This window comes from Opisthocomus hoazin, chromosome 27 (genome assembly GCF_030867145.1).
Source record: "Opisthocomus hoazin isolate bOpiHoa1 chromosome 27, bOpiHoa1.hap1, whole genome shotgun sequence".
In the NCBI taxonomy this organism is placed as follows: Eukaryota; Metazoa; Chordata; class Aves; order Opisthocomiformes; family Opisthocomidae; genus Opisthocomus; species Opisthocomus hoazin.
This window is the reverse complement of record NC_134440.1, coordinates 1,175,461-1,202,644: the sequence shown is the minus strand read 5'-3', so window position 1 is coordinate 1,202,644 and position 27,184 is coordinate 1,175,461. Positions and strand designations below refer to the sequence as shown.

Here is a 27,184-nt window from a genome sequence, read left to right as displayed (position 1 = left end):
TCGTCAGTAAACCACATCCAAGTTGTTCAAACAGCTGTCATGTATTAGGAGTCAATAACTTCTGCATACTATTATTTTACTTTTCCGTGATTATCCCATGAGCTGTAGCAAATACTATTTTCAGGCTGTACAAAGAGCTAAGTCCATAATTGTAGGTTGTCACTTATAATTAGCATTATGCCTGGTTTTTAAATTACAGACCAGGTAAATTATTTGGACAGCAGTGATATGAGTTGGCCTTTTTCACTCAAGCCGCCTTGATGGTTGAGTAACCACCAGTGTAACTTTGCATATTAAAGACACCTTTGCAGACAATAAAGGAGCTGGGTAAAGCTGAAAACACTCTTGGGTAATGCAGAAGGTGTGCACTAATTTGGTAACTAAAATTGTCTTACAAATTAAGGAGTAAAAAAGCAAGCCAACTTTAATCATCGCTTAAAACACTATGTCTTTAATCTTAATTACGAATATGTGCCTATGATATTGCATGGTGTGATTATATGTAAGTACTTAATATAATGACTTGCTACACCCCCTTATGTTTTTGTTTTGAAGTAGAGAAGACCATAAAGGTACGGAAGAGTGAGGGGGCTTGCTGCTCAGTAGAGAAGTATGGGATCTTGCGTCATAGGAGAAGTGTTAAGAATCTGGATTATCACTGTATTTTTGTGTTCTTGCAGACACTTCTGTCATTGCCAGTTTCCTAAATACACGTAGCATGGAGATCTTAGGATGAGACTGAAACATTACATTAAATCAGTCTGGACAGTGAAGATCTTCATTTGTTCTGTGTACAGTCGGTACTTAAACAATTCTGTGCTTGCGTGTAAATGCAGTTGTGAAAACTGAATACAGTTACAATTTGGCTGGAAGTTCTTCCTGAAGTTATTAATCATGTAATGCTGTTAAGTGTTAATGCTGTCCCCTAGTGTGAGCTGCTTTGATAAATCTGTCGATGTTGGATTTCACTTCTGCGCAGGCTTTCATAGAAATGAACACAGAGGAGGCATCCAACACCATGGTAAACTACTACACCACAGTCACTCCAGTCCTTCGAAGCCAGGCCATCTACATTCAGTTCTCCAACCACAAGGAGCTGAAGACAGACAACTCTCCAAACCAAGCAGTTAGTTTTTGTTCTTTACATTGTCCTACTGGTGGGAGGGACAGGGCGTTCTCAGCCACTGCTGTGATTTGTGCTGTTGGTGCAGGCCTGGGGCGGGGGGTGGGATTCAGTTTAGCTACCAAAGTGCCAAGTGGAGCGTGTTGTACTTTCTGTGAATTTGGTTCAATATGAACACTTCTGATCTAGGTTCGAATAGACTGGCTTTCAGACTAGAGGGCTTTTGATTGCCTTTCCTTTTGCTTACAAGTTTTCATTTGCTACTTTAATTTCTACCACTAGCTTCTAGTTTATGGAATAAGGTCTCCTATAATAGCTTTTACCTAAAGTATCAGCAGACTGTTAAATGAGCTGCTAAAACTGCTTTCATGTGAGGGGAAGAAAATGTGTAGTGAATACGAGATCATGAGAAGTGGTGGGTTTAGCATTCTTTAGTTAGAAACAGTAACCTATCCAAAGACTTGGTTAATGTCTAGTGCTTTAGGGTGTTTGTTGCTAGTATTTGAAAGATTTGTGTAAAATGAAGCTCTGATGGGGCAAAACTTGTGTCTGTAGCAGAGTATAATCTGCTGGTAAGTGCTAGCTTTGAGGTGGGCAGCACTTGAACACAGCAGTTCTTAAGGCTGTGTCTGGAATGTCTAGAGTTTCTGTGCAAGACCTGCTCTGCATGGGGTGAAGAGTTCCCTTTTTCAGCTCAAGTGCTCTTGGCAATCTTTCAGGACTGGAACACTGGAAAGAAGTTCGAGTTACTTGTGTGCATCCTTATCAGGGATGGCTGCTGAGTACACCCAGTTTGCTGCCTCTCACTTTTCAGGCTGGCTTTCGTCAGGATCAGAGCATCTAATACTGTGCAGATGAAATGCTGCTGTTCGGTGCATCTAACAAAGCCAGAATCTGGTGCACAACAGTGAACACATCACAGTGTTATATGCGTGAGGGGGACTCTACAGGAAAACTTCAAGTCACTTGCCACTCCTGGATTCCCTACAGCAGATGTACATTAATCTGTCAGTCTTGTCAGCTTCTGTAGTATGATGGAGATGGTGCTTCACACCAGAACAGCCTCGTTTTTTGTTTTTGCTGAACAGTGGAATAATCTTGCTGCATCAGTAGATGCTGAGCAAGGTTCTAGCCATAGCATAAGTACTTAATATTTTATTTAGTTTGTATTTTTGCATTGCTTTTACTGATTGGGGTGGTCTGTATTGTCCTAGTAGTTTGCAGATAAGAAGCTCCAGAAGAGCCGAATGTGTATTTTGCAAGTAGGAGTGTCAGTCTAACAGAATATTTGGTTCTGCAGCGTGCCCAAGCAGCTCTGCAAGCTGTGAATTCTGTTCAGTCTGGAAACCTAGCGCTGTCAGCCTCTGCAGCAGCAGTAGATGCAGGAATGGCGATGGCTGGCCAGAGCCCTGTCCTGAGGATCATTGTTGAGAATCTCTTCTATCCTGTCACTCTAGATGTTCTGCATCAGGTAAAACACGTGGCTGCAACTTCGTGAAGATTGTCCTGGAGGAAGGGGTAGCAACAAATACTGAATCATTGTAGTTGCAATGTCTGTGTTCTGAAAGCATGTATTTTTATCTGTATAACTGAAGTTCTGAACGTAGCTGTCAAATTTCTTTCTGCAGACCCTGACACCTATACAAGATTCTTCTGCTTTTGGTCCCAATCTGGCCAGACTTTAATTTCCAGAGATTTGGTTGCTGGTCCATTTTAATTGGGTTAGTCTGGTACAGTGCAAGGGACAAATATTTGTTTTCCAGACAGCTCTTCAAGTTCTGTTTAGAGTTTAGCAGAAGTAGCTGCTAAATGTGTGAGGGTAGGGGGAAACAAATAGTGTCCAGGAGCCATTTAGGCAGTAGCCTATTTGGAAAGTTCCTCCTGTGTGCTGTGGTTGCTTCACTTCGTCTTCATGTTTAAAATGCAAGCTTGACTGCATTTAAGAATCCCTGAAATTTGTGGAAAAGTTCCAGTTTGTGAAGGTGTGTGTGAGTCTTCCTATGTAAGAACTCATAACAAACAACTTTAAAGGCGTGGATTGGTCATCCTGATGTTTTTCTAGTCTGGTCTGTGATGTGAGCTAAAGAGTGCCCATGGTGTTGTTTTAAACCTTAAATCTGGAAAGCTAACAAGGTAAAAGCAGAACTTTTGTTGTTTCTCCTTCTAATAATGGAGATGAATGTGAAATTAACTTCCTGGGAATGAGATAACAAGATATGCAAATATTATCTTGCAGATTTTTTCCAAATTTGGTACAGTCTTGAAAATAATTACATTCACGAAGAACAACCAATTTCAGGCCCTGTTGCAATATGCTGACCCAGTGAGTGCTCAGCATGCCAAACTGGTGAGTAGTATGCTTGCAGTGCTAAACACCTGAGTTATTTTAAGTTTTAGGCTTGCTTTTATTAATCTAGGATCGGTGTTGGAAACTAGCTTTTTGGAGTATTTGCTGGTCGTACCAGGTTAAGGTGAGCATTGCCCTAATGGCAGATCACGGGTCTGCAGGGGAGGGACTTTCCCCGCAAAGAGCGGTGCAGCTAACTCGGGAATGCCAGAGGGGGTAGGATGAAGCAGTGCTTTGTCTGCACCAAGCCAGAGACCTGCTCCATCTGAAGATACCCGCTGGTAGCTGGGGTGGCGTGACACCTCCTCTCTCCAGAGATTTGTTGCTGTGATCTTAGTGCAAATGCATCTTGGATGAAGAATGGTTTGTTTCCTTGCAGGCTTTAGATGGACAGAATATCTACAATGCCTGTTGTACGCTGCGCATAGATTTCTCAAAGCTCACAAGTCTCAATGTAAAATACAATAACGATAAGAGCAGAGATTATACACGACCAGACCTACCTTCTGGGGATAACCAGCCCTCTCTTGATCAGACCATGGCAGCTGCTTTCGGTGAGAATTCTTGAAGTGGGAGCAGGACAAATATAGCTGGTGTGTGTGTCTGTTGGGGAAGGGGGGGAGTGTAATCCCGGTGTGTTTGGTCATAGGAAATTTTGGATGACAGTGTGACTAACGAGGACGATTTGGGAACCGTTGAATCAGACTACTGCAAAATACTATAGGAACATACGGGTGTGGGTGTGTGCTGCTGCTCTGGAAGCTCTGCCCCGTTTGGGTGGGGACTCTTGGGGTTTTCTAGCTGTCTGTGCTTCTGGTGCCATCTGCTGTTTGCCTACACTGTGGACACAGTGATAATTTGGGATGTTATGACCTATACTTTGAAAACTATGGTGTGGTTAAACAGTGAAGAGGAGCTACTAGCTTGTGTTCTGGTCAATAGCTGCATTCTAAGAGCTGTTGCAGAACAGCAGAGTTAGAGGAGGAATAGCTTTTGTAATTTCTTGAAGTTCAGTGTTACGTTAGAGGCATTTTGAAATTGCTGCTTGTTTTAGGGTTTAGCTTTCAACTAAATGCTGATGTTGAAGGACAGATCAAGACAGTCCAGCTGAGAGTTTTCTTGCTGTTGGGTGTCTCTGTATAATGTGTGTATCTTTCCCAGGTGCCCCAGGAATAATCTCTGCTTCTCCGTATGCAGGAGCTGGCTTTCCTCCTACTTTTGCAATTCCTCAGGCTGCAGGTACTGTATTTCGTAAGTTGAAATTTTATATGGGTTTTCTATTGCTGAAGCATCTTGATGTTTTAAAGCGTTGTAATGATTAGTTTTGTTGAGGATTGTCGTGTAAATTCTAAATGCTGGGATTTAGGTGTAGAAGGGGATGGTGTTTCAGTATATAATCTCAACTAGGAATGTGAGCGTGCAGCTGTAGCACCTCTGGCTAGCCAATATCCCAGTGACACGAGGCAAACAAGTAGTGGGATGGGAGACAGTAAAGGCAGTATTTAGAATAATGGGGGGGGAATTTTTGTATTTTTAATTTCCTTGTGTGGTTGCAGAGATAGGGAACTCACTTTGACAGCTGTAAACATGGTCAAAAGCAAGGAATCTTTGTCCATTTTTTCCTAAATGTTCTGTGTAAAGCTAGTAATTAAACATGAGCCTAATTACATACAGTGTTACAGTCGCACTGCGAAGTTTACAGCTCATGTTGCAGGTAACAAATTATTGCTACTTCCAGAAGTAGGCAAATGTCGGAGATTAAAGACTTGGGGTTTAGGTGCTGAATACACTCATTGGAGTGCTAGACTAAACAATTTCTGCTTTGTTTTTCGTGGTGTACCAAGCTATGTTGACTTTCTTGTAAGTGGATGGAATTCCTTGCTTATGACAAACAAGCACAGATCAGACTGAACCACCAATGCGTTGTTGATGCCCTGTCCTGCTGGGGAGGTGCACAGTGCCACTTCAAGAAGTCAGGTCGTTTCAGTGCTCACTAGTGAGTGGTTCTTGAACTCTCAAGCTCCTCTCTTTGGAGGGCTAATGCAGTGAGGTGCCAGCTGTTACTGTGAGGGACCTAGAAATGCCTGTAAATAAAACCTTAATGTTTCTTCATTCAAGAGGAGATGAGCTGATGGTGGCATACAGTACCTGATTGTTCTATGCATGGTTAAAGAACAAGCATTTTTGGCATGCACTGGTTGAAAGACCCTTACAGATGCACTGTTTGCGATACCTTTCCTGCACCAACAGAGCCGAGGCTTTGTGCTGATTCCGCTTCTTGTGAAACGTGCAAAAAGATTGTAGTCAACAAGATGGTGCTGAGGCACCTGTTAAGCACCAGGCACTGCAAGAGCAAAGACTGTTAGAAATTAGAACATTTCCTGCAGCACCAGAATTGGAGGCTCCCGTTGCTCTTAGGATATCTGGTCACTGTGTTTTGAGTGGTTACTTGCATGTTACTGAAGGCGTGCTGTTCTCCCTTCTGGTGCAGCGAATACACTAGAGTACTTGCTGTTAATTTCTTTACTGGTTAATATTCTCTAATTTCCAGGCCTGCCAGTTCCAAATGTTCATGGAGCACTAGCTCCTTTGGCTATCCCAGCAGCAGCAGCGGCTGCAGCAGGACGGATTGCCATTCCCGGCCTCACTGGGGCAGGGAACTCTGTTCTGCTGGTTAGCAATCTGAGTCCTGAGGTTAGTGGAGTCCTAACTTTACTTGTTTTCTCCTTCCTGTTACCTCTGCTTTCACTTTCTGAAGACAGATTGTGCTGAAACTCATTGAAAATGAAATCCTACTGTATCCTAAAGGAAACGGCAAAACTAGAGAAAAGCAGATGCTGTGCTCAAACTCAAAGCAGATCAGTACTCTAGTTGCTGAAGGGAAATGAGAAAGCCCATCTCAGATTAAGATTTTGCTCTTCTTTGGTTCAAAGCCAAGGATGCTGCCTGCCTGCTCTTGCCCCATAAAGACTACAATGCCTGTCCCTTCCTCGCTCTCATTTGGAGTCTCCCTCACAGCTCCTATGGACTGTTGTCATTTGGGTCACAGAATAGTCATGTCCATTCTCTCTTTTCCTTAGCATGTTGTAGTTTTTAATAATTAATTCAGAACTACAGAGAGAGTTCATTCTGACCTCTGCTCTTTCTGTGTAGTGTCTGGACCCCTGCCAGCTTGACCTCGTACCTGTGCAGTATTTCCTCTGCCATGTGCTTGCACATTTTCCCTTTCCAAGATTCCTGGAAGTTTTTCCTTAGCTACACCCCTTAACAGCTCACAGTTTACATTTTCAATTCTACTTAGTGAGTTGAAATATTTGGGTTTCTTTAAAAATAAAGTAATATTTGAACAAAAATGATGAATGAAAGCATAATGAGAGAATTTGATACGGGTATCTTGGATTTTTCTTCAGTTGGCTTTTGACTCTTTGTTGGATTGAAAGTGTAGAATCTTCTAGTGTGTGCAGCAGAGTGTGAGGAGTCTCTGCTGAAAAACCCTTTAACTGGTGGGAATGTGCACACAAGTTAATACTACTTTGCAAAGCTGTAAAACTCACCAGTGATGTCAGAGTAACTGCAAAAGCTCTTTTGCATCAAAGGGGAAGTCTGGATGTGATGAACGATAAAAAAATTTAACTCTGGATGAGATGAACCAATCAAATCAGCATTTCAGACTGCTGTTTTTATCTGTCATTACTGTTTTCTTCAGGGCATGAAATAATGGCAGGGACTGCAGTATGGTTGCTCTTGCTACCTGGGAACTCCTCTGCCATTCTGGGAGCTGCTGTCTCTGGCTCGGTCCCAGTGGCTTGCCGTTCAAACAGAAGTCTTAAACACAAAGAGCTGGTGTCATTACTCTCGACCAGTGTAGTACTGTCCGGTGTGTGTTTCCTGGGATGGTTTTGCCTTGTCTGGATGGCAGTGACAGGACTGTGCTGTACCTCTGATTTGGACGTGCTCACAGCTCTGAGCAGTGGCTGAACAGTGGGCACAGTTCTTGTTTAAGTAGGAGCAAGCAGTTATTTCATGCCTTGTATTTTTTTGAACTCTTCACTATCCATCCAGCTTATCTTTGGGCTAGAGAGACTTTGATACTTGTACTGAAGCTGTGAACTAACAGACCTGAAACTTTTTCCATTGCCTGTATAATCAGTGTTGTAGAAACTTACCTGTGCCACAACCAGTTAGTTAAGAGACAGTATTTCTCTGGAGTGACTACTCTGCGATGACGTGTCAGGTTTATTTTGAGTTGGGATCATGGAAACTGAAATGACTCCCATTTTTCCTTTCCATGATGAGCGGAAGAAGTCTGCGTGTCTCAGCTTGCATTGACTTTTACTTTGAATGCAGGCTTTTGTCTGCATGCAAAGTTAGTGTTGTCACTGGGAGCAGAGATGCTTTTCCTGCCTTTCTCGATAAGTAACAACACTTCTGGGTTTCTGTATTCCGAGGTCAAGCCATGGAGATGGAAGGAAATAGATCTGTTGCAAATGAGGTACCAAGTTCCTTTATAGCAGGCGCTTCTAGCAGACCTCCAAGGTTTTTCGTAGTGGTATTAACTGCTCATCTGGATAATCTTTTGCTTCAAAAGAGTGATCGGTATCTAAACTGGACTTCCCTTGTTTTGCTACAGCTAAGTATTGCAAGAGGGATTGCTTCCTGTAGTCACTGGTCCTAAAGCAGCAAATACAGCTGTGGTTTTGACTTGGCCCATAAAGTCATTTCTTCTAAGAAATTCTTGTAATCAGAGAAAATAGTCAAATTTTAGGGAATACCATTGCAAATTAACTCAATATTAAAGCGTGTAGAAGTCACTCTGTTGTGATACTGTCTCGTACTTCTTTGTATATCTTAAGTAAAAATGCCTTTTCTGTATCATTGTGTTCCACTAGGTAAAACCTATTAACTGTTTCTGTGAACAAGTTATTGTATGTAGAATTCTATAAATCTGACTGATGGAACACTACATATTTCCTTATGTATTTACTGACCTGTGTTTTTTGCTACTTTTTTTCTTTTCTCCCCATCCCTGAATTTTTTTTCTTCCCCTGATCCGGAATTTCTTTGCCAACTGACTGCACGGTACTTCTGCTTCCTGTTGTTGCTTGAAACAAAAAATAAAAACATTCCCCTTCCAAAAAAAAAAAAAAAAAACCCTGCTCTTCGGAAACCAACCTGCCCTTCAATATTAACCATCTTGAAAACTTCATCATCCATCAACCAATTTCGCCATTTCCTGCGGGGACTCTGCCCTTCCTCGTTGTGGACGATTTGTGCAACCTCGCTCTCCCCTTCGATTCCTTACCTCTTCCCTGTCCCTCCGCTGCCTTGCTCTGCTGTTCTCTAAAGAGAGTTACACCCCAATGCCTCTTTATTCTTTTCGGTATGTTATTATTCACACTTTTTATTACCTTGTTTTTCATTTATTTGAGATTACTTTTTTGGTACTTCAGAAATGTACAGTTTGCAGTTTGCCATTTTTTGAATGCGTAATTTCATTTTTACATTGTTTACTTAGTTTGCTATTTAATTTAGTTTGCCTTTATTTTATGTTCAGTTATGCATGGTTTATTGCTTTGCATGTCTTTTATAAGAGTTTTAAATTGTGATAGCATGCTAAATTGTCCAGTCTTCTGGCAGTAAGATTTTTGCTTTTTGCTGAAACCCAGTGTCTTTTCTTTAATGTATTGTTCCATTATTATTCTGCTACATAACAATTTTCCTTAATCAGAGCAGAATAAGTAACATGGTTGGAATGAGATCAGTTCTGGTTGTGAATGAATGTTTTTGCTGTTGGATTGCTTAGCTAATACTAAGTTGAATGAGACTTCATTTTTTCCCCTACTTAAGACTATTTTTGTTTCCTCACTTTTTGAAGGAGTCTATGGTGATGTGCAGAGGGTGAAGATTTTATTTAATAAGAAAGAGAATGCCCTAGTTCAGATGACTGATGGAAACCAGGCCCAGCTTGGTAAGCACGCTTAAAAGTATCAAACTGTTAGCATTAAGGGACCTAATGGGTAGTTCAGGCTCTAACAGCAGTGCTTTCTTCTCTGTCAAAAAAAGACCCAAAACCTGTCCTGGCACTTAATTGCTCGCCTTTGTATGTTGTGTGGATTTGGGGCAGCTCGGGAGAAGGTACAGTTCGTTTGTGCAGGATAACCTAGAGGGAAACCAGAATAAACAATACAGTAAGGCAGAGTAACAGTGCCTGACAGGCAGTTCCTGGAGGATGTGGTATCTGCATAGGGAAGAAGTAGAATGAAGTTCTAGCTTTGATTTAAACATCTGAACAAAACCGTGAAGTACCATTGTAGTCAGTGCTGTCTTTAACCATTGCAGCCATGAGCCATTTAAATGGCCAGAAGCTTCACGGGAAGCCGATCCGTATAACATTGTCCAAGCACCAGACAGTGCAGCTTCCCCGCGATGGACAGGAAGACCAAGGTCTGACTAAAGACTATGGAAATTCCCCTCTCCATCGTTTCAAGAAACCAGGCTCCAAAAATTTCCAAAACATCTTTCCCCCTTCTGCCACTCTTCATCTGTCCAATATTCCGTAAGTACCTGGATGGAGCGTTCCTGTATGGCTGAGTGTAAAAATGTTTGCAAATTCAGTGAGAGTAAATACAGTCAGCGCTTTGCTGCTAGCAGGGGGAAAGCTTGCCCATCTTCCCGCTGTTCCTCATAGCGTTTCTAGTCCAAGAAGCTGCTGGCAGAGAACTTAGAAAGGGCTCTGAGAATGGGTTTTAAGAGATTAACTTAGTCTGTTAACGTACATTTGACTGGAAAAACTATTTTTCAGACCTTCAGTAACAGAAGAAGACCTTAAGATGTTGTTTTCAAGCAATGGTGGAATGGTCAAAGGATTCAAATTCTTCCAGTAAGTGTTCTCTTACATCCTGTGCTTAAACTGGGCTTTCCAGTATGAGAAGGGTAGAAGTACTTAGTTCTGATCGAAGTCCAACTCGGGCTAAGTGAAAGGTGAGCAGAATCATCAGTAATGTAGCCTTTGACTCTCTGGAGTAAAGAATTCCAGAGTAGCCCTGGATTGAGTCCATGGTGAGTGTGAGTTGAAGAAAGCTAAGGCAGCCGAGTGAGAAGTTTGGGTATGCACGTTTATCATATAGGTGTACTCGTCCATGTAAAACGTGTATTGCAATTGCGCGGGTAGTTAATCTTCTGCTGGCTTGGCGTGCTGGATAAGAAAGCTTGTGTCGAGTTGGGAAAGCTCTGCATGTGGTAGTACTGAATGTGACAAACTTCTGTCTTGTCAGGAAGGACCGTAAAATGGCTCTGATCCAGATGGGCTCTGTGGAAGAAGCCATTCAATCAATCATTGAGCTCCATAATCATGACCTGGGTGAGAATCATCACCTGCGTGTGTCCTTCTCGAAGTCCACCATTTAAAGCTTTGGAAGGTGTGAGACAAAATGGACTTGACTTAAAACCTCTTGGGTTCAGCCTTGACCTTGAAAGGCTGAACACTAGGGTTTCAACTTCCATCATTCCAGAAAAAAAGCCACTTTAAAAATGCAGCTGAAGTGACCTTAAAAGACCAGAGATTTTATTTTTTTAAAGAGAAATCAGTTTACCGGTTTTTAAAAAAAATTAAGTCTAATTCATATTGCTAACCTTGCGGTGATGGGTAACAATCTTGACTGTTCAAATAAAAATCACAAGTTCAAGTTTACACTTTGGAACCTGCTCTGGGAAATTCCCCTCCCTTCCTGCTCCTTCTCCCCAAAAAGCAGATCCTAACAAGTTTATCAGGTTTCACATTGATGCCTTTTTTATTTTCTTTACCCATCCATGCCTTGAAAGACCTAAAACCACTGTGTAAATTCACTTTAGCGCCTTTGAGTCAGGATTTTGCAAAATGCATGGTGTACAGGAGCTCCCAACTCGCCCAGCACAACAATAAGTTGCATTGATCCTACCTTAACTGTGCATCTGCTGTCCTGTGCCTTAAACCTTTCGTTTCTTTGGGGAAAACATCTGAACTGCAGGGAGTGGATTGGGAGAGTTGAGGGGAAGGAGTGAGCTCCGGCTTACTGATCAGCTGGGTGCAGCGAAGGACAAGTGAAGCTGGCAAAGTGGATAAAGAAAATATTGGGCTTCGACTCTTCAGGCAGTTGTATCCCACTGCCTGTGAAATGTCGCAATCTGCGTAGTATCATGTGTCTTCATGCCACTTCCCAGTCTGCTGGCGGTGTGTGGCCGCCTGCACACCGTCAGGTGGGAGTTGCTTAAGATCCTTTGTCCGTAACGTTCAGACTAAGCAGAAAGGTCTGGATGGGGAAGCATTCCCGAGACCAAATTACATTCCTTTGTCGATAGCGAGACAGCAGGCTCTGCCCTTCGCAAGAGCATTGATCAAGATACGAAATTAACCACTGTTGGACACTTGTGAAGACGAATCATTAAGAGTTTGTCAAAATTGTGTGTGTGTATATATATCTAAATACTTGGCTAGGATTTGAAGAGTTATTGGCTACCCCACATTAGAAGGGTGTTCACAGGAGTCACCTTCGTGCCCCTAATTTGAGATTAACAAGACCAATGTAGCTCTGCCATCATTCTTATAGCATGTCTTCAGCATTTGAGCTTTTTGTTTTAATTCTTGTATTATACTTTTTGAATGCCGTTGCTGTCATCTGTGCCTAGCAATATTTCCAGTTGACCAAATATTCTAATCTCTTTATATGCAAAAGAAATAGTTTAAGTACCTTTTTATAGAATGATAAGATGGTATAAGCGTAATCTAAATTTACTCCTTTGTGGTATTACCCTTGTATACTGTACTTTCTTATTTTATTTTTTTTTTTGTAATTGAAACTGTAGGGCAGGAATTTAGTTACCAGGCTGAGGTCATGACTGAGGACGAGTAGTGTAACGAAACCGATTAAACGTGTCGAGCAAAGCGTTTGAGGTAACAAGCACCAATAGCTTGTGCATTGAAGTGAAAGGACCCAGGCTCAAGTTTTTACCTTTTTAACCTATAAGCCCAGATCTTAAGCTATAGGAAGGGAATTTATTAAAAGTAGAATGCAGCAGATCGTTTTTTTTCCCAATGATACAACTTTTTTTTTTCTCTGGCTTACAGCTCTTTCCCAGGCCATTCTGCCTTCTATTTTGTGTAATCCAGTGTTGCCTTACATTTCCCTCTAACCTGCAACCTGTTCGGATGCAAAATAACAAGAATCTTGTACTTTTTTTTCAGGGTTTTTCTGCAAATTGTGGACCAAAGTTTGTTTTTTAATTGTCTTAGTGTTGCAAGTTACGATTTCCTTGCTTAGTGTGGGAGCTCTTGACTTGCCTAGCACTGAGTGTTTGGAAAAGTCTTAACTTTTCTTAGTTCCTCCCTGAACTCTGAGGATGTGAATTGTGCTGGAGAAGCGTGTGAGGGCCGAGTGAGGGTTCCACTTGGGCTGCTGGCTGAGGCGGGTGGTCCTCGTCGGCCTCGGTCTTCGGTTCGTGGCCGAGGAGTGCGGAACATCCGCAGTGGAAGCGTTGCCCCGGGTGAGCTGAGCGTTCAGCTGAGGAGCGGGCGCTGGTTTCGGGTGCCTGTGAGCGCGGCCTTGGGATCTGCTGCTCCGGAGGCTCCGTGCTTCCTCGCCAGCACCTTGTGTCGGGAGGGCGAATTCAGGTCTGTCGGTAGTTGTTGTCAGCTAGAGGTAGTTTGCTCATCTCCTTCCCCAAGCGAAAAATCCGTTCCTCCTGCGGCCGGGAGCACTGGCCGGTGCTCCGGAGCGTGCCCCAGGCAGCACTCCACCCGACGAGCCCTGCGCAGCCCGAGGGGACGGCTGTGGGCCGGTGGCCGGTGACGCTGACCCGGTCAGCCCACAGCGATGTGTATTTTGCAAAATGCAAGCAAATGAGTTGAGGTAACCCCGGAACCCAGGCAATTGTGGGTTTTTCCTTTGGATCCCTGTGTTTGCATGTAAAGAATGTGAGTAACAAAAGGGTGTACATATTTATAATTTTTTTATACCTGTTGTAAGACATGAGGGGGCAGCAAAACCCAGTTTTTTATGGTGAACAGATGTATTGTATATTTTGATAACAGCTATTACAGGTTCAGTATTGTGGAAGGTGGGGTGGGGAGGGTAAGCGTACACAACATCAGAATTCCATTGCCTCTTTCAGAGAATGTTTGTAATGCAAAAAGAAATGAAATTAAAACTATTTTATAACAACCTTTGTACCTTTCTGTAGCTCCATTATTTACTGTTCAGATTGTAGAAAGCAGTTATTGGCCAGTCTGTACTTGTGCTTTCAATAAATTTCTTCTGTACTCTTTGCTTCTGATTTTCCTATCTTTTTATTGTGCCTATTTTGCTTCTGATTTTTCCTTCTAATGTAATTCCAGCTGCCTCATGTTGTATAACTCTGACTCTTGACATACCTCTGGGCTGGCGGAGCGTTTGTCCCTGTGCGTGTCTGCAGAGCGAGGGCTGAGGAGCCGAGGCCGAGCCTGGGAGCGGTGGCTGCGGCTCTGCTCCGCCCTGCGCTGCCCCAGCGAGTTCAGCTCTGCCTTTGTCACCCTCCAACACTTTTTTACTTCATGTTCCTAAACTTTCCATATATTCTAGCTAATATCCGTGGAATAACCCACTTTCCAGTCAAACATGTACTACTCTCTGTAGTGTTGTGCTGTGGGTGTGTCGGAGCTCTCGGAGCTGGATGCTGTAGCGCAGTTTCATGTCCCGTGGCAGCAGCTGAGATTCCTGTTCAGCTCCTGCACAGGCCCTAGGAAGGATTATTTGGTTCTTGTGGGTGACTCCAGCGTGCCTCTTCCCGTCTTTTTAAATGTACCCTCAGCAAGTTTGCAGCAAGTTTGCTCATGACACCAAACTGGGAGGTGTGGTAGACACACCGGCAGGCTGTGCTGCCATTCAGTGTGACCTGGATAGGCTGGAAAGCTGGGCAGAGAGGAACCTGATGAGGTTCAACAAAGCCAAATGCAGGGTCCTGCACCTGGGGAGGAACAACCTCATGCACCAGTACAGGCTTGGGGTGGACCTGCTGGAGAGCAGCTCTGCGGAGAGGGACCTGGGCGTCCTGGTGGACAACAGGTTAACCATGAGCCAGCAGTGTGCCCTGGCTGCCAAGAAAGCCAATGGGATCCTGGGGTGCATCAAGAAGAGTGTGGCCAGCAGGACGAGGGAGGTTCTCCTTCCCCTCTACACTGCCCTGGTGAGGCCCCATCTGGAGTACTGTGTCCAGTTCTGGGCTCCCCAGTTCAAGAAAGATGAGGAGCTACTGGAGAGAGTCCAGCGGAGGGCTACAAGGATGGTGAGGGGACTGGAGCATCTCTCCTACGAGGAGAGGCTGAGGGAGCTGGGCTTGTTCAGCCTGGAGAAGAGAAGGCTGAGAGGGGACCTCATAAATGCCTCTAAATATCTGCAGGGTGGGTGTCAGGAGGATGGGGCCAAGCTCTTTCCAGTGGTGCCCAGTGACAGGACAAGGGGCAATGGGCACAAACTGGAGCAGAGGAAGCTCCAGCTGAACCCGAGGAAGAACTTCTTCCCTCTGAGGGTGATGGAGCCCTGGCCCAGGCTGCCCAGAGGGGCTGTGGAGTCTCCTTCTCTGGAGATATTCAAGACCCGCCTGGACAAGGTCCTGTGCAGCCTGCTGTGGGTGACCCTGCTTGGGCAGGGGGTTGGGCTGGGTGACCCACAGAGGTCCCTTCCAACCCCTACTATTCTGTGATTCTGTGATTCCCAGCACTGGGCCTGCAGCTGCGAACTGGGAATGCTGGTGCACAGGGGCAGGCACCCTGTTTTCAGGGACAGGAGCAGTAACCGTGCAGGGCCGTTGGTTCTGTGGCTCTGCTGTCCCCTGGTCACTGCGGGGGCTGCTGAGGGAGCTCCCTGTCCTGCCTGGCTGGGTGCTGGGGGGAGCACTGCTGCTCCCCGCCTCGCTGCCCCCGCAACGGGTGCTGCGGGGCTGCTGCGGGCTCTGCTGGGGCTCGCGTGTTCCCCCCAGCATCCCCCGGCCTGGGCCTGGGGGGTCCCACGCCAGGACGGGCGAGGGCTTCTGCGTGTGGCACTGTCCCTGCGCTGCCAGGTGACAGCCCTGACCCCCCCCCCCCCCGGCTCTCTTGGGCGAGTCAGGAATTACTAATTAGCTGCCTGGTGCAGTAATTACGGCCTCCCAGCTCTAGCTCCAGGCAGAGCAAATATGGATTGCGGGCTGGGTTGCCATGGCGATGGCAGCAGCTGCTGGCGGGAGGGGGGTCCCACCCGTGGCAGGCCCCCCGTGGGGCGGGGGACACCAGGGAGCTGGGCCCCCTCGGCAGCTGCGCAGAAGGGGTCTCTCCCGCTCCCAATCCTGAATCCCAACCCCGGCTGGCGCAAACCGGAGTTTGGTTGATGGGGTGGGGGTCTCCTCCGCTCACCCCCTCTCTACCTGCAGCCGGAGGGGGGTCCCAGAGCAGGTGCCCCTGCCTGGGGGTAAATGAAGGTCAGGGTGGGGAGGGGGTGAGTGGGGGCAAGGCTGGAGGCAGAGCTGAGCCCATCATCACGAGCCGGGCCCTGCTCCCGCTCACTCCGGGGGTCACGGGGACGGGACGGGGGTCCTGGCAGGCGCTGGCCCAGCTGGGGAAGGTTGGGTCACCGCTGTCCCGAGGCAGGGGCCTGGCCGAAGCCGGGGCGCGGGGCTCAGGCAGCATGGCGTCCACCTCCCTGGGGGGCTCGGGCAGCATGGCGTCTGCCTCCCGGGGGGCTTGGGCAGCATCGGTCCCACTCGACGCCGCGGGGCTGGGGTGCTCACACGGACCCCCCACTGCAGCACCCAGCCGTGCCCACGCCGTGCCCATGGCGGGGTCTGGCAGCCCCCATGGGACCCTCTCCCTGCTCCCTCCTGCCTGGGCTCCAGGTGGGGTCCGGGGGAGGAGGAGGATGGGGATGAGGATGAGGATGCTCCCGCTGCCTCCCGGGCCCGCGGGTCCCCAGGCGATGCGGCAGCGGGGGGGGGGGGGGGGGCTGCCCGGGGGGGCTACGGGAGCGGTGCGGGGCTGGCAGTTGCTATGGAAACCACTGGGTCAGAGGCAGCGCGCGGCAGCGTGTGACGCCATCGCTCACCGCAATGAGCCATGAGCATGGCGGGGCTGGGGGTCTGAGCCCCCCGTGTCCCCCCGAGGGCTGCCGGAGCGGGGTGTCTGCCCCGGCCATCCCCGTTGCCCGCAGCCCGCGTCACCCGCCGAGGCCGGCGGCAGCGACCCCAGCCCGCGGCCCTCCTGCGGCGTTGGACCCCCGCTCACCAACCAACCCGCGACCCGCGCAGGCGCAGCCCCCCGGGGCCCCCCCGCAGCCCCCCACCCCTCAAGCTGCCACCAGCGATCCACCCGCTAATCCCCGAGTGCTCTGGGGCTGCCGTCACCCGGGGCGGCTTCGGGGCAATGCGGGCACCGGGCGATGCGGGGCTGCCAGTCCCGCTGCCCCCGCCCCCGCCGGACCCCCCTGCACCGGGCGATGCGGGGCTGCCAGTCCCGCTGCCCCCGCCCCCGCCGGACCCCCCTGCACCGGGCGATGCGGGGCTGCCTGTCCCGCTGCCCCCGCCCCCGCCGGACGCCCCTGCACCGGGCGATGCGGGGCTGCCGGTCCCGCTGCCCCCGCCCCCGCCGGACCCCCCTGCACCGGGCGATGCGGGGCTGCCGGTCCCGCTGCCCCCGCCCCCGCCGGGACCCCCCTGCACCGGGCGATGCGGGGCTGCCAGTCCCGCTGCCCCCGCCCCCGTCGGACCCCCCTGCGAGCCGTCTGGGGTCTGGGGGAGGCAGCGGCACGGGGTGGGGGGGGAACTGAATGACACCGCCGAGGGTCCGCACCACCGCTGCGGCCTTTGCTGCCGGCCGCTGCCCGGGGTTGGCACCCTCCCGCCGGGGCCCGCTGGCCGCCATGGCCGCGCCGCTGCCCGCGGTGACACGCGGGAGCCCAGCGCGGGTGCCGGGTCCCCCGTTGCCGCAGCAACGCGACGGGAAACCGCAGCGCTGGCATCTTCCTCCCATGGCGGAGGACGGCGAGGGGGGGGTCTCGGGGCGCTGGGCCCCTCCATCCCCGGGGGTCTCCAGGAGGGTTCTCACGGCCCCCCCCCCACCCTCCGCAGGGTGCGACGGAGCCCCCGGCGCGGCCCGCAGCCCCCTCCTCGTCCCGGGGGCAGCCGAGGGGGGGGCGCGCATTGTCCTGCGGTAACGGAATTGCTTGCGCTCGGCTGACGATGAACGCGCTGGGAGCCTGGAAGGGCTTTAATTGGGCCCGTGGAGGGGGAGAAGGAGCCTGAGCCCACGTCGGGGGGGTGGGGGCCCTGGCCGCCCACCTCTCCCCGGGAAGGGGGGGGTCACACGGTGCGTTGGGCTGCTTGGCCACGGCGCGAGCTGAGGTGCTCGGGCAGGGACCCCCGCTCACACCAACCCCAGCCCCCGGCAGCACCAGGGCTCTCCCGATGCCCCCCGAGCACGGCCCCGTTCCCAACCCCCCAGCAGCCGCAGGACAGCACCCCCACCCCCCCCAGCGAAGGAGCCCACATCTCTACATCCACGTCTTTATTTGCTTTTCAGCCCACAGCAGCTCCAGCCATTGCCCCCCCGACAGAGTCACAGCCTGGAGCCCCTCCCCAGCCCCCCCAGTCCTCGGTCCCCAGCCCAGAGCTGCTGCTCCTGGGGATGGGGCTCAGCCCCAGCTCCCCCCTCCCTGTGCCAGCCCCAGCAGCACCCGGACCCCCCGCCCCAACACCCACCCTCTGCTCCAGCCCGTGCAGTATTTACAGTCTCCACCTGCCCAGAGCCCCTGGGCAAACATCCCCCCCCCCCAGCACCGTCCCCCCACGTCTTCCCCAGCACGGACCCGACAGCCTGCGACAATCCCTCCCACACTGTGCTCGCAGGACCCCCAGCACCCACAAATCCCCACGCAAACCAGGACCCGCTGCCCCACAGCAGCCCCCCTCCCTCCCAGGACCCCTCGATCCAGCCCCCCGAAGCCCTTCAGCACCATTTCCCCCCCCCCCCCCCCCAACGTACACTTCTACAGCCGGAATAAATTTACCCCTCAGAAATGTCAGCACCTGTGTTAGAGAGAAAAAGAAAGTCAAAAGCGCTTGGGGCCACCCAGCCCTGCGCCCGGGAGGGACAGAGCCCCCCGAGCCCCCCAGCTGCCAGGGGGGCTGCAGGACCCCGCGTCGGGCGGTCCCCACACGCATCGCGATGGGCTCGGGGTCCGGCGTGACCATGCTCTGCCGCGTCCTCGCACCGCTCGGTTGCCCCGATGCCGAAGACGGCCCCGTCCTGACGCCCCGGCAGAGAGGGACCCCGGCCTCACGGAGCCCCCCGCGCCGCGGCAGGGGAGCGGGGGGTCCGGGCGCGGGGAAGGCGACGGGGGCTCAGTCCTTAAACCTCCGGCTGGCTTGCATCTTCTTGTAGTAGTGGTCCACCTCGCTGTCTGCCTGCCCGTCCCTCTCGGCCGGCTTCCTCCGCAGCGTGGACTCCCGGCTGGCCGTGGCCAGCAGCCCCTCGGCGGGGGGGTCCCCCCGCTCCCCGCCGCCCCCCGCCGCCCCCGGGATAGCGGCCAGGCTGCCGTAGCGCGGCTCGTCCTGCTCCATGTCGCTGACGGAGGAGCCGGGGGAGATGCCGGCGCTCTTGGCGGGGCGGAAGCCGCGGAAATCCTTCCCCATCTCACCCAGCTCGTAGGCGTCCGGCCCCTCCGGCCCCTTTGGCCCCGACTTCCACTCCCAGGGCCCGTTGCCGGCGGAGAGGTGGACGACGGGGTGGTGGGGGGCGTGGGCGTCGATGGTGATGATGCTGGAGCTGTCGCGCTCGGAGGGCGAGCGGTACTGCGAGGAGTCGGAGCTGGTGGAGGAGGACGACGTCTCCGAGTGCTTGGGGGTGACGGAGACGATGCTCTGCTGCTTGGACATGGCGATGACCTGCATCAGGCGCGGGGGGTTGGCCACCCGCTGCGCAGCCCCCTTCTCCGCCACCATCACCCACTTGGCCCGCACGGCCGCCCCGCCGCCGGCCGCCGCGCCGGCGCCCGCCTGGCTCTCCTCAGGGATGTGCACCAGCTGCGAGGCGCCCGGCCGGGGCTGGATCAGCACGCGGGGCCCCATGGCCGCCCGCTCGGCCGAGCGCGCCTGCACCGTGGGGTAGAGGGAGGGGGGGACGTCCTCGCCGGCGTCCCCCGCGCCCCGGCCATGCGCCGCCTCCTCCGCCAGCGTCATGCTCCGGCCCTCCAGCGACTTCTGCTTCCACTCGGTGATGAGCTGCTTGGAGCGGGAGGCGTCGACGGGGACGTGGATGGTCATGTGGCGCCGCGCCGGGTCGTCCATGGACGGGGTGCTGACGCGGGGCAGGGTGTTGCTGAAGGTCACCATGTTCTCCTTGCCCATGGGGCTGCGGGGGGCCAGCAGGTCCACGTCCACGCTGGCCCGCTTCAGGCTGCCCAGGGAGTTCTTCTCCCGCGGCACCGGCCGCGCCGCCTCCTCCAGCCGCGTCTGCGGGTTCAGCTCGTCGGTGCTCACCGACTTGTTCTGGTGGTAGACGGAGTCGTGGCCCCGCTGTGTCAGCGCCCGCAGCGCGTCCTTGGCCGGCGCCGGCGCGGGGACCCTCTCCGCCGGGGCACGGAAGTTGCCGACGGCGTGGTAAGCCTGCGGGAGGGGAGCGCAGGGTCAGCCCAGCCCCGGGACCACGGCCGTGCCGAGCCCCCCTCCCTCCGAGCCCCCGCAGCCGCCCCGGGGGCAGCGGCCAGCACGCACCAGGTAGGCAGCGATGCCGGAGCCGATCAGGAAGCCCACGTAGACGTCGGCGGGGTGGCTGCGGTACTGCGTGATCTGGGTCAGGCCGCAGATGCCGGCGGCGATGGCAAAGGCGAAGACCAGGATGGGCTTGAGGAGTTTGGTGCTGTCCGAGATGATGGAATTGAAATACATCTGGCGGCGGATGGCGGGGCAGGAACGGGCTGTGAGCTGCGGCTTGCGGCACCGGCACCCGCTGCCATCACGGCACCACATCCTCCCCCTCCCCGGCCCCCCACCACGCAGCGAGCTCTTGGGTGCACGCGGACCTGCGAGTGCCAAGCGTGTCCGGGTGTGCGGGCACCCGCGCCCCAGCACAGCCACACGCGTGTCGGGCAGAGCTTGCGTGTGCCGGCAGGAGAGGGGCTGCGGGCCGGGGGCACGGCGCTCGCTCTGCCCTTGGGCCGGCAGACGCGGGGCCAGGAGCCGGGCAGCGCCGGGAACTCACCGACACGTAGACGGCAGCGAAAGCTGAGAGCGTCGCGTGCTGGGACGGGAAAGTCTTCCTGCGGGGGAGACGGGGGGCACGGTCGGGACGGGGCGGGAGGGTTGGCACCGTGGCGCGGGGCTCCCCCCGGCACGCACCTGGCGGAGAGGATGGCGTGCTTGTCCGTGCCCGAGCAGATGTCCTGGGTGATGTAGGGGTTGGCGTCGCAGGGGGTGCCCAGCAGCGTGTAGTTGGGCTTGCAGACGGTCAGGAAGAAGGGCGCGTGGTAGCCGGTGGCCAGCTGGATGACGTCCGTCACCAGGGCCGTGGCACAGAGCCCGAACACGTGGACACCTGGGGACGGCGGGAGCGGGACGGCCGGTCACCCCCCGCCCCGCACACCGCACCCAGGCCCGGGGCACCCGCAGGCGCTGCGACGGGGTCCAGCGCGGGGCCTGGGCTCCGGGTGGGGGTCCGCGTTCTGCGTCCCCGCCAGCCCCAGGCCCCTGGGGCCAGCCCCTGCGGCGGGCAGGGCTCAGCGCCGGCTGCGGCACAACGTACCCACAAACCTGACGGTGCGGCGCAGGAAGGAGTTGAAGTTGCAGCCGCCGGCGTTGATGCTGCCCTCGGCCCCGGCGCCGCGCCCCTTCAGCCTGGACTGCAGGCAGTACACGATGCCCTCCCCCACCATGATCTGGGGAGCAACCGAAGCTCAGGGGGGGTCACCCCGGGGGGCTGGGGGTCCGGGCTGTCGGCGGTGCCGCTCTGCCGGGGCTCCCCGCACCCGTCCTGCGGTGCCACCGCCACCGGGACCCCGCGCCCCGGCCCTGCGGCCGGGCTGGCTCCATCCCGACGCCCCGCGGCGGGACGAGCCCCGGGACGCACCGAGGCGGCGGGCGCGGCGAAGGCCAGGCTGAGCAGCATCAGCAGCGGGATCAGCTCCTCGTTGGTCTCCACGTAGGGCATGGAGAGCGCCCGGTCGTGGCACTGGAAGCCCACCTTGGCCGGCTTGAAGAGGTCGGTCAGCTCCAGGAAGTAGAGCGTCACGACGGAGGAGGCCACGATGGGCAGCTGCGGGGGCGAGAGCGTCGCGACCACCGCCCCGCCCGCTACGCCAGCGTCACGCACCCACGCCGGCCGGGGCAAAGCCCCCGGCCCCTCCACGCCGGGGCAGGACCCTGGGAAGGAGCCCCCCGTTCCACACCCCCCCCCGCAGCCCACACCCACCTCCACGAAGTAGAAGCAGGGCAGCAGCGTCATGCTGTCCTTGGGGGCCCGCGCCTTCTCCTTGGGGGGGAGCATGGTCCTGGGGTCCCGCCCTGCCGGGGGGCCGCAGGGTCACCCCCAGCCCCCGCGCTCGCCCCGCTGCCCCCCCGCCCCTCACCGCGGGGAAGATGCCGGTACCGGGGGGTGCCCCCGCCCCCCCCATGGGACCCCCAGCACCCCGGGGGGGTCCGGCCGAGCAGGGGTCTCTGACAACAGGTGGGGTGGAGGCTCGGCTGTCGCGACAGGCGGCCACTCCCGCGACAGACGACGAGGCTGCTGCGGAGGGCGTGGGGAGGGGGGTGTGCCGCCTGCAGAGCCCAGCCGAGGATGGGGGTCCCCGGGCACCCCCCGGTCCCAGCCCCCCGAAACTGCCACCGAGCCCTGGCCGCAAAAAAGGGTGGGGGGGGATAGCGGGGATGGAACAACGGGGGGGCAACAGGGAGCGGGGGCAATAACGGGGGGCGGGGGCAGAACGGGGGGGTGAATAATGGGGAGGCATTAACGGGGGGTAGGGGGGGACAGCGAGGGGCTCCCCCCGCGGCAGGAGGGGCGCGCGCTCCCGGCGGTGCCGCAGCAGCGGGCGGTGGTCGGGGCCGGGGGGGGGGGGGGAGCGGCCTTTGTGCAGCCGGCGGCCCCCCCCGCCCCCCGCCCCCCACTCACCTCTGCTGCGGCCGCCCCGGGGCGAAGCGGGGCCGGGGGCGGCGGGGCCGGGCCGGGGGCGGCGGCCGCGGGGCTCCCCGGGATGCTCCTGCCTCGGCCGAGCGCGGGGAGCGGCGGCTTCCTCCGCCCCCTCCTCCTCCTCCTCCTCCTCCTCCTCCTCCTCCCCCCCGCCGCCCCCCGCCCCGCCCCGCCCCGCCGCCCCCTGCCCGTCCCGGGGCGCTGAGCCCTGCGGGGGGCTGGGGCTGGGGGCTGGGGGGGGTCGGGGCCGAGACAAAGGGCCGGGCGGGGCCAGGGGCAGCACCGACCCCCCCGCGCCGCTGCACCCCGGGCTCCGCAGCAGGCACCGGGGGGGTCCCAAGGGGTCCCTCCTCCCCCGTTCCGTCCCCCCATGTGCTGCGGGGCAGTGGGGGTCGCGCCCCCACCGCGGGGACCCCCTGGCCTTACAGAGCCCCCTCCCTCGCCGAGCTCCCCCGCCCCAGGGCCGGGGTGACCCGAGGGCTGCCAAGCTGGGGGTCCCGCAGGGTGGGGGTGCGTGACCCCCCCCCCAGGCTCCCCAGCCGCACCTGGGCTGCGCTGGACGGGGCCGCGGGGCACCAGCCCCCCCCCGAGCTCCGGGCTGTGGGGGGGGGGGACGGGTCCCCTCGGCTTCCAGCAGCCCCCGGAGGGACCGAGGGACCCCGGCCCCAGGCGGGCACAGAGCGCGGCCGCTGCCGGGGGTCCCCAGGCGGGGTGAGGGGCTCCGCGCCGCGGCACCGGGGAGCAGGGCAGAGGGGCCGGGGGCTGCCCTGGCAGGAGCTCCCCCCGGGGCGGGGGTCTCCCCCTGCGGACCCCCGCTGTCCGGGATGCTCGGCTCCACGGCCCCGGGCACCCACCGGGCCGGCGCCCAGCTCCCACCGCCCCTCCCCGGGCAGCCGGGCGGGGGTCCCTGCTGCGGGGGGGCTGGGGCCGGGGTCGGGCTCAGCTTCGGGCGCGGGGTCACCCCCCCGGGGCCGCTTCCCCCGCCCACGCCGTCTGTGCCGGGAACTCCCGGCCCGGCGATGAGCGGAATGTTTGCAAACAGCGGCCCCGCCGCGGAAACCCCCCCGCTGCCCCCGCGCTGCCCTTCCTGCCCCCCCCGCACCCCCCCGCCCCGCAGTCCGGCATAAAACCCGGCCCCGGCCCGGCCGAGCAGCGCCCGCCCCGCAGATCCCGCAGACCCCCGCAGACCCTGCGGACCCCGCGGACCCCCGCGGACTTCACAGACCCCCGCAGACCCCTGCGGACCCCGCAGACCCCCGCGGACCTCGCAGACCCCCGCGGATCCCCGCGGACCCCGCAGACCCCTGCAGACCCCGCAGACCCCCGCGGACCCCTGCAGACCCCCGCCCGCGGCAGAGGCACCCCGAGCTCCAGCACAGCCATGGGCCCCGGTCCCGCTCCCACCCTCGCTCCGCTGCTGCTGCTGCTGCTGGGGGCTGCGGTGAACGGTGAGCACACCCCCCCCCCCAACCCCGCACCCCCGGGTGTTCCCAGCACAGGGTGGGGGGTCCTGCCCAGCCCCCCCAGTCCTGCCTCCGTCTGCAGCTGGGTGCTGTGGTGGCCCACGGGCAGGGGTCCAGGCGCGCCGGGAGGGGACCCCCGGGGTGCCCCTGCCCCCCGCTGACCCGGCCCCTCTCCCACCTGCGCAGGGCAGCCCCGGGGCCGGATCCTGGGGGGCCGCGAGGCCGAGCCCCACCGGAGGCCGTACATGGCCTCGCTGCAGCTGGGTGGGCGGCACGTCTGCGGGGGCTTCCTCATCGCCGAGCAGTGGGTGCTGAGCGCCGCGCACTGCGCCGAGGAGACGTGAGTGCCGGGGGGGGGGCTCCGTGCTGGGGGGGGGCTGCTGACCCCGAGCCAAACCCTGCCCCAGCAGCCGCGACCCCGGAGCTCCAGGGCTCTGCTCCCCCCTGTGCTGGGGGTTGGGCAGGGGCTGCAGGACCCCCGGGGGCTCCCGGCACCCCATGGGGGGGTCTCTGGCACCTGACAGCACCCCGTGGCTGGTGCAGCGACACCCCCAGCTCCGCGTGCCCCGGAGGGGGCAGAGCCCCCTGCCCCACACGCTGTCTGTCTTCCAGGGACGGCGAAGTCTTCCAGGTCCTCCTGGGCGCCCACTCGCTGACCGAGCCGGAGCCCCACAAACGCCTGTACCGGGTGCGCGCCCAGATCCCCCACCCCGGCAGCAACATCCACAACAACAAGGACGACCTCCTCCTCCTCCAGGTGGGTTCGGGGCCGCCAGGACCCCGGCCAGGACCCTCCTTCCCTCCACCCGCCGGGCACAGCCCCACTCCTGCAGACCCCTCTGCCCCTTGGGACCCCGCTGACCACGGCGGGGGGAAGCCATCAAGGCCGGGCTGGGACTCCTCGGCCCCGCGTCCCTCTGGTGGGACCATCCCCGCTTCCCCCACCGAAGACCCCTGGGCTGTGTCCGAACGCCTCCGTCGTCCCCGCGGTCCTGGCGGCTCTGGGCTCCGGCCGCATCCCGGCCCCGAGCGCGGCTGAGGCTGGAGCAGTCCCGGCGTCGGGGTCCCCGCTGACCCCGGTTCCCTCCTGCTTTGCGGCAGCTGGAGGAGAAAGCGGAGCTGAGCGCGGACGTGCGGGTGCTGCCGTTCCAGCGGGAGGACAGGGACGTGGCGGCCGACACGGTGTGCGAGGTGGCGGGCTGGGGCACCGTCAGCCACAGCGGCCGCCGGCCGGACAAGCTCTACGAGGTGGAGCGGCCGGTGATCAGCCGCGACGTCTGCAACCACCGCACCCGCCACGACCGCACCATCACCGAGAAGATGATGTGCACCGACTCCCGCAGGAAGGACACCTGCAAGGTACCGCTCGGCCCCGGCCTCCCGCCCCCTCCTCTCCCAGACACGGAACCACGGCCGGACCCTCGGGCTGGGCTGGGGAATCCCCTCGGGGGTCTGGGAGTGGGGGGGGCGGTGGGGAGGATGCCTGCAGTCTGGAGGAGGCGAGGGTGTGGGGCTGGGGGCTGCGATGGGGCTGCGTCCCCGGGGTGGTGGGGGCTCCTTGCCCAGTGCAGCTCCTGTGAGCCTGGAGAGAGGGAGGAGGCCGCGGGCATGGCCCAGTGCTCCCCGAGGGTATCCACCGGTGGGTCTGCCGGGACGCCCAGGGCCACCCTGCCAGCCCCCCTGCCTGCCCCACCACGTCCCAGCAGAGCCGGGGGTCTGGGCTATCAGCGGAGCAAGGAGAGGAGCAAGGGCTGGCGAGGGAGGATGGGACCAACCCCAACCTACAGCTCCTGAGGGTGAAACCCGGGGCTGAGAGCACCCCGGGGCTGAAGCTCTGTCCCCCACGGAGCCTTGGCTCAGGCGGGGACCCCCAGCTCTGGGGTCATGGTGGGAGACGGGGCAGCAGCCCCTTGTCGGTGCTGACGAGCCTTGGTCCTGCAGGGAGACTCCGGCGGCCCCCTGGTCTGCGGTGGGGTGGCTGAGGGGGTGGTCACGGCCGGCTCCCGCGTCTGCGGCAACTACAAGAAGCCCGCCATCTACACCCGCATCGCCCCGTACGCGGCCTGGATCGACGCTGTCATGGCCTCGGCGGGTGGGGAGGGGGCCGCTCGCTGAGCCCTCCCCGGGGACCCAGCTCCACGCCACGGCACCCACGCTGCTGCCGGCACGGCCACGGCACCCACGCTGCCGCTCGGGGAAGGGCTGCTCCCGGAGCATCCCCCCACGCCGGGACAGGGGCTGCTGGGCCAGCGAGAGACCGGGGGGAGGGGGTCCCCAGCCACAGCCCCCTGCTCACAAAGCACAGGGCCTGGCTGGGGAAGGGCGGGGGGCCGCAGCCCCCCACACTGGTGCAAGCCACAGGCTTTGCTGAACGCGCCCGCAACGCTGACTGCGACCCGCTGCAAATAAAGCCATGATGATTTCTGCAGAGCTGCTGGGGCTGGGGGGGTCTGCGTGGGAGCCCCCTGCCCGGGGGGAGGGTGGGCAGCACTGGGAGGGGCTGGACATGAGGAGGGGGATGCTGAGGCTGAGCCCATGGGAACCACGTGGCCAGCACCCCCCACTCTTCCCCCCCACTCGCTCTCACCCCTGTCCTCCCCTCCATGACCACGTCCCCTCCTCTGCCTTGGCCGCATGCCGAGACCCCAACCGTGCCCCTGCGGGCGCTCAGCCCCAGCTCTGCCCCGCTGCAGGCTCTCCTCGAGGGGCGTGGGGACCCTGCCACTCCCCCGGCACCCCCCACTCCCATCCCCATACCCTGCAGCCCAGCACCCCAGCCCAGCAGCCCCGGGCGCGTGGGGGACGCAGGGGACGTGTCCTGCGGCACGGCCGCGGGCCCGGAGCTCCGTTGGGGTTCGTTGTGCCGGGATCCGTCACAGCAGCCTGGAAATGGCCGATGCACGGGAGGGGGGCAAGGGGGCCGGGCAGGATCCGTGCTGTGACCCTTGGTGCCTGTCCCGGGAGCCACGGGCTGGCAAAGGGCGCTGGACCAGGCACCCAGCTCTTGGCTCGCTCTCCGGAGGGGCCGGGGTGAGGCAGAGCCCCTGTCCCCCTGCTGCAGCCCAGCACCCGGCAGGACCCCCGTCCTGGTC

At 57.3% G+C, this 27,184-nt stretch overlaps 3 protein-coding genes across 4 annotated transcripts in view; 2 read left to right on the top strand and 1 right to left on the bottom strand.

Moving 5' to 3' along the window:
• Window positions 1-13,771, top strand: part of PTBP1 (polypyrimidine tract binding protein 1) — a 30,928-nt gene extending 17,157 nt beyond the window's left edge. For both annotated transcript variants that reach the window (XM_075444229.1, XM_075444228.1), the window contains 11 exons: window positions 980-1,126; window positions 2,424-2,594; window positions 3,360-3,470; window positions 3,850-4,024; window positions 4,632-4,709; window positions 6,022-6,164; window positions 8,817-8,850; window positions 9,346-9,438; window positions 9,810-10,026; window positions 10,273-10,350; window positions 10,745-13,771. In XM_075444229.1, the coding sequence (XP_075300344.1) occupies window positions 980-1,126; window positions 2,424-2,594; window positions 3,360-3,470; window positions 3,850-4,024; window positions 4,632-4,709; window positions 6,022-6,164; window positions 8,817-8,850; window positions 9,346-9,438; window positions 9,810-10,026; window positions 10,273-10,350; window positions 10,745-10,877 (1,380 nt within the window). In that variant the 3' untranslated portion in view covers window positions 10,878-13,771. The remainder of the gene's footprint in view (window positions 1-979; window positions 1,127-2,423; window positions 2,595-3,359; window positions 3,471-3,849; window positions 4,025-4,631; window positions 4,710-6,021; window positions 6,165-8,816; window positions 8,851-9,345; window positions 9,439-9,809; window positions 10,027-10,272; window positions 10,351-10,744) is intronic.
• Window positions 13,772-18,485: 4,714 nt separating this feature from the next.
• On the bottom strand, window positions 18,486-22,667 carry PLPPR3 (phospholipid phosphatase related 3). The gene is made up of 8 exons (XM_075444224.1): window positions 22,612-22,667; window positions 21,913-22,004; window positions 21,571-21,756; window positions 21,247-21,379; window positions 20,844-21,039; window positions 20,707-20,764; window positions 20,220-20,393; window positions 18,486-20,111 (listed from the first exon to the last, which is right to left on the bottom strand). The coding sequence occupies exons 2-8, from the start codon at window positions 21,985-21,987 to the stop codon at window positions 18,849-18,851; spliced, it is 2,085 nt and encodes a 694-aa protein (XP_075300339.1). The 5' UTR covers window positions 21,988-22,004; window positions 22,612-22,667; the 3' UTR covers window positions 18,486-18,848.
• Window positions 22,668-23,747: 1,080 nt separating this feature from the next.
• Window positions 23,748-26,522, top strand: LOC142364553 (complement factor D-like). Its single transcript, XM_075444243.1, has 5 exons — window positions 23,748-24,077; window positions 24,279-24,432; window positions 24,705-24,849; window positions 25,194-25,451; window positions 26,034-26,522. The coding sequence occupies exons 1-5, from the start codon at window positions 24,011-24,013 to the stop codon at window positions 26,205-26,207; spliced, it is 798 nt and encodes a 265-aa protein (XP_075300358.1). The 5' UTR covers window positions 23,748-24,010; the 3' UTR covers window positions 26,208-26,522.
• The last annotated feature ends 662 nt before the right edge of the window (window positions 26,523-27,184 follow it).